The 10,375-nt window shown below is 41.3% G+C and overlaps 1 protein-coding gene across 6 annotated transcripts in view; it reads left to right on the forward strand.

Annotated features, from left to right (window-relative positions):
- Positions 1-10,375, forward strand: part of SHLD2 (shieldin complex subunit 2) — a 45,710-nt gene that overhangs the window by 30,803 nt on the left and 4,532 nt on the right. For 5 of the 6 annotated variants that reach the window (XM_070782280.1, XM_070782274.1, XM_070782278.1 and 2 more), the window contains 2 exons: positions 2,743-2,858; positions 4,951-5,308. In XM_070782280.1, coding sequence (XP_070638381.1) covers positions 2,743-2,858; positions 4,951-5,150 — 316 coding nt within the window. In that variant the 3' untranslated portion in view covers positions 5,151-5,308. Of the gene's footprint in view, positions 1-2,742; positions 2,859-4,950; positions 5,309-10,375 lie in introns of those variants that run through there. The other variant, XM_070782275.1, reaches the window with a different exon arrangement.

The raw sequence follows: 10,375 nt of genomic DNA on the forward strand, positions 1-10,375 counted from the left end.
CCCTTTGTCTCCACCAAGTCCATTCTCCACAGCCAACAGAGTAACCACTGCGTTCCTTTAGAACCTTTCCAGAATTTCCTGTCGCACTCTGCATTTCCCAGCACACTCGTCTGCCACACTCCTCGCCTTGATCTCTGGGTTGGTCCTGGCCTTCTGTAAGGTTTTTAGCATCTGACTTTTTCCTCCTTAGGGCGTGCTCGCCTGCTTCTCCCCCTGCCTGACCCCACAAGGCTGACCCATTCGTGTCTTAGTTGAGGGCCCTTCATCAGAGAGACTTTTTTTTAGTCGCCTCCTTTGTTCTCTGTTGAAGTGCTCTGTGTGTGCACCTGGAGTCATTTACTTGCACAGTCTTCTGAAAAACCTCGTTATGGAGATACAATTCACAGTCCATCAAATCAACCCATCTAAAATGTGAAATTCCAAGGCTTTAGTATATTCACAGTCTTGTGCAGCTGTTACCACAATCTATTTTGGATCACCTTCACCTCTCCCACCCCCGAAGTAGCCACTTCTCATTCTTCCTTCCCACCAACCTACAGCACCCACTAGTCGAATTTCTGGCTCTGTAGAGGAACTTACTTTGGACATTTCAGATAAATAATCATACAGTGTGCAGTCTTTTATGACTGGCTTCTTTTTTTTTTTTAACCTGTTTCAAGGTTCATCCATATTGTAGCATATATCAAGTACTTTATTTTGTTTTATTGCCAGATAATATGGGCACCCCTGCGTGCCAGTACAGGAGATGCACATTTGATCCCTGGGTTGGGAAGATCCCTGGAGAAGGAAATGGCAACCCACTCCAGGATTCTTGCTTGGGAAGTCTCATGGATAGAGGAGCCTGATGGGCTTAGTCCTTAGGGTCACAAAAGAGTTGGATACAACTTGACGACTAACCAACAACAATATGGATATGCCGAATTTTATCTATCCATTCATCAATTGATGAACGTTTGGATTGTACCTACTTTTTGGCTATTATAAATAATACTGCTCCAAACATTCATGTACAACTTTTTTGTGGCCATGTTTTCATTTCTCCTGGGCATGTACTCAGGAGTAGAATTGCTAGGTTGATGTGGTAGCTTTTTACTCCTTTTGAGGAACTGCCAAACTGTTTTCCGAAGCCGCTGCACAATTTTAGTTTTACCAGAAGTGAATGAGGATTGCAGGTTCTCCATGTCCTTGCGGTCACTTTTTATTATTATCTGTGTCTCTTTTTTGTTGCATGTGCTTTTGGTATCATATCTAAGAAAAGTGTCCTTCCTAAGCCAGTATCATGGAGGTTTACTCCTATTTTTTCTTCCAAGAATTTTATAGTTAGCTCTTACATATAGATTCATGATCTGTTTTGAGTTAATTTCTATATGTGGTATAAGGAAGGAGTCCAGCTTCATTCTTTTATTCAGTTGTCCCTGCACCGTTGGTTGAAAAGCCTATTCTATCCCCACCGAAGCATCTTGCCACCATTATTGAAAACCTTAATTGTCTTTCTATACCACTAAACTCTGAAGTTCCTTGAGTGAAGCAAGCAGATCTCTCTTATTCACTAGTGTGTACCCGGTGTATACACTGGATAGTACCAGATTTTGCGCACGTATTTGCTGAAATAAAGAATGGAGGAAGAGGGACTCCCCCGGAGGTTCAGTGGTTAAGACTTTGTGCTCCCAATGCAGGGGATGTGGGTTCAGCCCCTCGTCAGGGAGCTGAAGGCCCGTGTGCCACATGGCACATCCACATTTAAAAAAGAGAATGGAGGAAGTGAGATACCCTGGGGAAAGATTATAAAAAGATAAAAGGACCTAGAATCATGTCGATAAAGGGGGAAGTAAGTTTTTAGAGAGACAATCAGTAGTCGTGGTTTAGTGGTTATGCTGAATTCCCCTATCCTGGTAGGTCTTTCTAAATTCTGTTCATTTTGTAATAATTTATTTTTAAAAGGGGTATATCCCTTTCTTTAAAAGTACACAGAATAATTTTATTCATGTCATTTTGTTCATGTTGTTTGTTCTTTAGAGTGTGTCATGGTTTGTGTCTACTTCTTTGTCTTTATTTAGTGACATGCAAAACAGTTTGTTTTTTATGATAAAGAATCCAGTGGAAAAAAATAACTTGAAATTGTGATTGTGAAATATGTGATTATCATCTTTATTTTATCTCTAAAAGTAATTTGCACAATAGGGTAAAATTATGTCTTCTTATATTAGTATCTGAACATTTAAAATGAATATGAAATAAATAAAATCAATGTATTACTTGAAAGTCTTTAAAATAAAAGCCCTGCATTTCTAGGGCATTTCAGGACATCCTACTGTTGTTTTAAGAATTAAAATGAACTCTGAATAAAGACCCAGTGCTGTGGGCTTCCCTGTGGTCCAGTGGTTAAGAATCCACCTTGTAATGCAAGGGACACCAGAATGGCCCCTGGTCTGGGAAGATCCCATGTCTCAGGGCAACTAAGCCTGTGTGTCGTAATTACTGAAGCCAGCATGCACTAGAGTTCGTGCCCCAGAACAAGAGAAGCCATAGCCATGAGAAGTCCACATACCACACCTTGAGAGTAGCCCCTACTCACTGCGATTAGAGAAAGCCTTTGCACAGCAACAATGACCCAGTGCAGCCAAAATAAGTAAATAAATTAAATATTTTTTTATAAAACTAATTTTTGAAATTATATTACATTTAAACATTTCTTTAATTGAAAATCTTTTTGACGGTCCTAAGCTGTTTACTCTTTTGTAGGCCAGCTTTAATGACCATAGTTGATGGAAAATATAAGGTCTGCATCCATGTAGGATCAAAGCTGATAGAGAAGATTCTGCTCAACATTTCTCCTGACTGGCTCAACAGAGTAATAGGTAAGATATCAACATGCCATCAAGAGGTTGTCCTCTGTGGAACCATTCATATCAGGAGTACAGATAGTATATTAAAATAGAAGGAACATTATAGTCTAAATTAACTTCTTTTCCTGTCAGTATATAAGCAGAAGGATAATGTAGCTTGAGTGAAACACAAGACTATACAGGCTACTGTATGTAAAATAAGTAATCAACGAGGACCCACTGTATAGCACAGGGAACTCTACTTAATACTCTATGATAACCTGTGTGGGAAAAGAATCTGAAAATGAATAGACATGTATATGTGTAACTGAATCACTTTGCTGGACACCAGAAACTAACACAGCATTGTAAATCAACTATACTCCAATATAAAATAAAAATTTTTTAAATAAATAAAATTCTCTTATATACAATGGAAAAAAAAAAAGAAACACAAGATTATATAAGTTGGAAGGTAAGACTTGCTCTACACCTGTCTCAGCACATGAAGAGAGAGAGAAGTAGGTGCCTAATCTCTTCTTACTCTAACTTTCCAATTGATAAGGGAAAACACCAGTGCCCTAGTTTTTTAATAGTTAAGTAAATGAATGTGCAGCACTATATAAACATATGAAGACTGTGCAGATGGCAGTCGTGTGGATGTTCAGGAACTTCAGCTCTGATGATAGGCACAACAGTGGCTGATCGTCAGTAGCTAACAGCAAAGTGAAGATGATCCATTTGTCAGATGCTCAAACTCCATCCTTTCCTCATTAGTCTGAGACTCTCTAAGCAGATGAGTTAATCTCATTTAATGATGGCTCTGTCTCGTAATAGTGGTTTATTTTTTCTGGCTTTCATTTTTGCTTAAATGTTGAACATTGCATATAGAACAATACAGACTGAGGTGAACAGTATTTGTATCTAAAGTGAGCACACCTGTTTTCTTCGACTTTTAATGGGAGTGAGGGTGAGCAGAGTAGAGTTAATTTTGCCAGCCCATGAGTTGGATTTGAGTTTTTCATTGCTCTGGTTACCTTCAGGTCATCACTGGCTTCAAATTTTCTAGCATTATCCGTGCTCATAGTGGGGAGTGGTTCTCTAGAGAGTTTCCTCCGAGTATTCCTGCTCTACTGTCAGCTTTAATCCTTCACCCTGCACCCGGGCCTCAGAGAGTTTCTTACATTTGTATACCTCACCAGGTTGCACAGGCTCTGTTGGTTGTCATTTTTGCATCCCAGCCTAGAGAGAGGGGCAGAAGTGATTCTCTTTGATTCTTGTCTAGCCGTAGTCCTACACAGGTTCTTCGTGTGTCTGGTTCTTGGGTGTGGTGCCTTCGAACAGACCCTGTCCCTCCTGCCGTAGCAGCCGAGCTCGGCCTTGTGTCTCTGTTGAGTGTCTCTGCGTGGTCCTGCCCCTATCCCAGCAGCAGGGCACTGCTGACCGTCTTGATCCAAGGTGGTTTTCTGCCCCTCCCCCAGGGATAGAGAGATTTTCCGCCATCTTCATCCTCACCATCTGTATCTTGGGGCAGGAAGACTTGTGGTCTTAAGAGCCCTGGTGGTCCAGGGGCTAAGACCCCACAATCTCCATGCACAGGGTCCCACAGCCACGACTAAAGGTCCAGCAGTGAAGATCGAAGATCCTGCCTGCCGCAACTAAGACCTGGCACAAACAAAGAAATAAATATTTTAAAAAGATTTTGGTATTCATTTAGAAACTTACTCAGGGTTCTGTTATACAAACACTATGTGTATATATAACCATGATAAGAGCTGTAGACTAGATAAACATAAGAGTTCTTTTCTGATGTGGACATACCCTTTTTGCTTCAAGCTTAATTTAGGAAAAGATGAATCTCAATTCTTCCCTGTATTGTTTTATGAAGCCGGTGGCTGTGCCGTAAAAGGAAACAACATCAGTCTGAACCCGTGCTTTCTCTTCAGAACAGCAGGAATTGCACCTCATCATTAGAGAGGAACCTATGGCTAGCAAGAGCAGGGATAGAGATATGTACAGTGGCTTTGGGACTTGAGAAACCAAGGGAAACAATGAACCCTTTAAGTGTGAGCATTTCCATTCCCCCGGAAGGGGCACTAAGAGCCCTGCGTTTCCTCTTCCGCAGCCCCTCCCTGTGACGTCACCTACGGAATGGCCGCCGCGGACCTGCTCCATGCCTTGCTGGCGGGCAGCGGGGCGCCTTGTGTCCTTAAGGTGCAGAGCCTCTTTGTGTTAGATGAAAACAGCTACCCACTGCAGCAGGACTTCTCCCTCCTGGATTTTTATCTCAACGACTTGAAGCACGCATCCCATGCTCTTCTCTGAGACCAGAGGAAGAAAATGCAGGCACTTCAAGAGCAGTGAGATGGTTTGTCTTTGGAAATGAACGACAGGGCTTTTGCTCGGGGTTTAAAATAAGTATGTTTTATAAAGAGAACTGTGCTAAATACATTAATTAAAACTCCCCCCCCCCCCTAAGAAAATTCTGTGAAGTTTATTGTTCGTTTATTTTTTGGTCTTTCCCTTTCTTGCTTCTAGAGAAATCTGGCAATGAGGCAACATCCAGCAGGTCATTAGGATTAAGTCTCTCTGTTTAGTCCCTGCTCCATTCTGGGCACTGTCCCAAGTACTGAGACATGGACCTGAGGAATTGCTTTTCTGTATGGTCACAAACTTAATTTTTTTTCTTACTCCTTCATTAATAAACTGTAGACATGACATAATTTCTTTGATTATAATTATACATGACTATGGCTTAGTTCATATAAGCCTATGTTTAGACAAGTTCCAGATGACTGTGTCTTTTGATAAAGAGGCATTGAAAATGTAGGAACATGGTCATGTTTGAACTTACTATCAGGGAAGGCAGAGAGTCATATTGTTCATTTCTAGGATTTGAGTACCTCACTGAATTTACTTACAAACAGAGACTTTACAACTTATTACATTCTATACATTCTCTCATTACAACGAGAGCAGCAGCTCACAGAGAATGGGAGTCACCAGTGAGGAAATAGGGAGCGGTACTTAACCAGGAAGTCTGGAGGATGCTCAGTGGTACTAGATAATCATATTGCTTGAACAAAGCTAAATTCATGATAAAATGAACAGGTGTGTTTTGTAAAATTGTTTTGGTTCATTGAAATTGTTTTCTCAAATTCAGGCTTGTTTTGTTTTTAACTTGGCTTCCCTAAAAATGAACCTCAGGAGTTTTGTGATTCTCTCCAAAATCATACACAAAAATGATTGTATGAGAGTGCACACATACAAAAGAACCTTATTCAGTGGAGAAGGGTCTGTAACCTCTAACAAAACCTTCTTACACAGTTTATGACAGTTTCTTGTCATGGGAGAACAAGCTCCTGCCTGATCTCTTCCACCCTGACAACTCCCGCCAAATGGCACCTCCTCTCTCCATCCTGGTATTTCTCTCTGATTCATTTCACTGTATGCTCAGATAAGCTTAGAGTAGCAGGCCAGCAAATTGCATAATCAGATACTAGATAAGCTAAGGAACTGTCTTTATTTACATTTGTTCTTTAGTTGCTCAGTCTTGTCCGACCCTTTTCTGACCCTATGGACTGTAGCCCACCAGGCTCCTCTGTTCATGGGATGTTCCAGACATGAATACCAGAGTAGGTTGCCATTTCCTTCTCCAGGGGAATCTTCCTGATCCAGGGATCGAACCTGAGTCTCCTGCATTGCAGGCAGATTTTCATGCAACACTGTGATCATACTATCTGGAAGAATCTTACCAATATGGTATAGTGATTCCCCTAAATGGGAAATCCTGGTTTTATTTTCTCCTTCATTTTTACTTGATGGAATTATTAGAAAAATGTCCCTAACTTCTAAAGAATATAAATTCCCTGTATTAAAAAGATCACTTACCAAATATAGAAAAAATATATATTCATGTAACCAATATCCCAGTTAAGATTTAGAACATTTCCATCACTCTAAAAATTTCTCTCATCTCCACCTCCAGTTAGTTCCCACTGATGACAGGCAATCACTATTCTGATTTCTATCACCACAAATTAGTTTGACCTGTTCTTGAATTTCATATAAGTAAAATCATATAGTTTATTTTCTTTGTGAACTTTTTTCTCACATCATTTTTGAAATTCACCCAAGTTTTCATGTGACTCAGTAGTTCATTCTTTTTATTGCTGTGGAATATACCAATTTTATGAATATATTACATTATCTATTTTCTAGCTGCTATAAGCATCATTTTACAAGTCTTGTGGATGTATGTTTTTATTTTGTAGTTGGGGAGGTAAATCCCTATGGAGATTGCTGGTTTATGGGATAGGTATTTAACTATTGTTAAATATTTAACTTTGTAAGAAACTTTAAAGCAGTACTCCAAGACTGTTCTACATACTCAGCAGTCATGTTATGAGGATTCCGGTTCTACACCTTTGCCAACATTTGAGGGTGTCATTTTCATTTTAGCCATTGTAATGGGTGTCAGATCAGATCAGATCAGATCAGTCGCTCAGTCGTGTCCAACCATTAGCGACCCCATGAATTGCAGCATGCCAGGCCTCCCTGTCCATTACCAACTCCCAGAGTTCACTCAGACTCATGTCCATCGAGTCAGTGATGCCATCCAGCCATCTCATCCTCTGTCATCCCCTTCTCCTCTTGCCCCCAATCCCTCCCAGCATCAGAGTCTTTTCCAATGAGTCAACTCTTCGCATGAGGTGGCCAAAGTACTGGAGTTTCAGCTTTAGCATCATTCCTTCCAAAGAAATCCCAGGGCTGATCTCCTTCAGAATGGACTGGTTGGATCTCCTTGCAGTCCAAGGGACTCTCAAGAGTCTTCTCCAACACCACAGTTCAAAAGCATCAATTCTTCGGCACTCAGCCTTCTTCACAGTCCAACTCTCACATCCATACATGACCACAGGAAAAACCATAGCCTTGACTAGACGGACCTTTGTTGGCAAAGTAATGTCTCTGCTTTTGAATATGCTATCTAGGCTGGTCATAACTTTCCTTCCAAGGAGTAAGCGTCTTTTAATTTCATGGCTGCAGTCACCATGTGCAGTGATTTTGGAGCCCAGAAAAATAAAGTCTCACACTCTTTCCACTGTTTCCCCATCTATTTGCCATGAAGTGATGGGACCAGATGCCATGATCTTCGTTTTCTGAATGTTGAGCTTTAAGCCAACTTTTTCACTCTCCAGTTTCACCTTCATCAAGAGGCTTTTGAGTTCCTCTTCACTTTCTGCCATAAGGGTGGTGTCATCTGCATATCTGAGGGTATTGATATTTCTCCCGGCAATCTTGATTCCAGCTTGTGTTTCTTCCAGTCCAGCATTCCTCATGATGTACTCTGCATATAAGTTAAATAAACAGGGTGACAATATACAGCCTTTGCCGGGGTCCAGCCCCGGTGGATCCAGGGAATTCGAAGCGGGGACGGCGTCGGCGAGGATCAGGAAACAACTGCTTAATTAAACGTTAATTAAGGATATAAAGAGTAATAGAATAAGGATAGCTCAGTGAGGAAATTCAGTGGAGAAAAGAGGCTGAATAATTCAGCCAGAAGGTGAGAGAAAGAACGACACGGGGAGACCAAGTTCCGGTGAACAGGGCCCGCACTTTATTTTCCAAAGTAGTTTTTATACCTTAAGTTATGCATAGAAGATAATGGGGGAAGGGGTAGAGTCATGCAGCAAGCCAGGCTTTCTTCCTGCAAACTTATCATATGCAAAAGCTTAGGTGATTTGCATCATCTTCTGGCCCGGAGGCCTGTTAACATTTTAAGACCCTTTCCTCAGACAACTTATTTTTCTCTAAAGGTGATTGGTCAGGAGCCACCCTCCAAAAGCATTAGATAAAGTTGCATCCCTACAGAGCAAAGGTGTGGTGGGCTATAACAAGAAAAAGAATTAACTCAAGGGCCCCAGGTTACAAACATTAAAGCTACTATTTACACCAATTATATTAATCAATACACTGCCAGGGACACAGCAGGTAAGGGATATGGAAACTTAGCAGCAAACATTGGCCCAACAAGTGAAAAACCCTTCACCAATACAATTTCTAATCAATCTTTTAACTGCTCAAAGGAATCTGTATTTAGACAGTTTAGAACATCTCATGCCTCTCCCAGTTGGGAGGCTCTGAGCAATCACATGTGGCCGGAAAAACCTATTCAGGCAGGCTAGAGGACTTCCAAAGGTGTTTGTAGGTTGAAACACTGTCACATCCAGGAATTATTAACTGGAGCTGTAAGCTAAGTCTTTTTTCAGAGAGAGGTAGTGGGGGACAGCCCCCCGTAAAGTCAGAGGTGTAGGTGAAAGCACAAAGCAGAAAGTAGGCAGACTCTGGTTTGGGGGGTAGATGCTCGAGAATTTCCAGGGGAACTCCTGAGGCTCGATCCCGCCTTTGCCTATGCCAAGCCTCCTTCCTCATGACCTTTGCCACGGGTGGAGCTCGCTCCCAGCAAGCCTTGACATACTCCTTTTCCTATTTGGAACCGGTCTGTTGTTCCATGTCCAGTTCTAACTGTTGCTTCCTGACCTGCATACAAATTTCTCAAGAGGCAGATCAGGTGGTCTGGTATTCCCATGTCTTTCAGAATTTTCCACAGTTGATTGTGATCCACACAAAGGCTTTGGCATAGTCAATAAAGCAGAAATAGATATTTTTCTGGAACTCTCTTGCTTTTTCCATGATCCAGCGGATGTTGGCAATGTGATCTCTGGTTCCTCTGCCTTTTCTAAAACCAGCTTGAACATCAGGAAGTTCACGGTTCACATATTCCTGAAGCCTGGCTTGGAGAATTTTGAGCATTACTTTACTAGCGTGTGAGATGAGTGCAATTGTGCAGTAGTTTGAGCATTCTTTGGCGTTGCCTTTCTTTGGGATTGGAATGAAAACTGACCTTTTCCAGTCCTGTGGCCACTGCTGAGTTTTCCAAATTTGCTGGCATATTGAGTGCAGCACTTTCACAGCATCATCTTTCAGGATTTGGAATAGCTCAACTGGAATTCTATCACCTCCACTAGCTTTGTTTGTAGTGATGCTTTCTAAGGCCCACTTGACTTCACATTCCAGGATGTCTGGCTCTAGGTCAGTGATCACACCATCGTGATTATCTGCGTCATGAAGATCTTTTTGGTACAGTTCTTCTGTGTATTCTTGCCATCTCTTCTTAATATCTTCTGCTTCTGTTAGGTCCATACCATTTCTGTCCTTTATCGAGCCCATCTTTGCATGAAATGTTCTTTTGGTATCTCTGATTTTCTTGAAGAGATCTCTAGTCTTTCCCATTCTGTTGTTTTCCTCTATTTCTTTGCATTGATCGCTGAAGAAGGCTTTCTTATCTCTTCTTGCTATTCTTTGGAACTCCGCATTCAGATGTTTATATCTTTCCTTTTCTCCTTTGTTTTTCACTTCTCTTCTTTTCAGAGCTATTTGTAAGGCCTCCCCAGACAGCCATTTTGCTTTTTTGCATTTCTTTTCCATGGGAATAGTCTTGATCCCTGTCTCCTGTACAATGTCACGAACCTCATTTCATAGCTCATCAG

Source organism: Bos indicus, chromosome 28 (genome assembly GCF_029378745.1).
Source record: "Bos indicus isolate NIAB-ARS_2022 breed Sahiwal x Tharparkar chromosome 28, NIAB-ARS_B.indTharparkar_mat_pri_1.0, whole genome shotgun sequence".
NCBI classification, from domain to species: Eukaryota; Metazoa; Chordata; class Mammalia; order Artiodactyla; family Bovidae; genus Bos; species Bos indicus.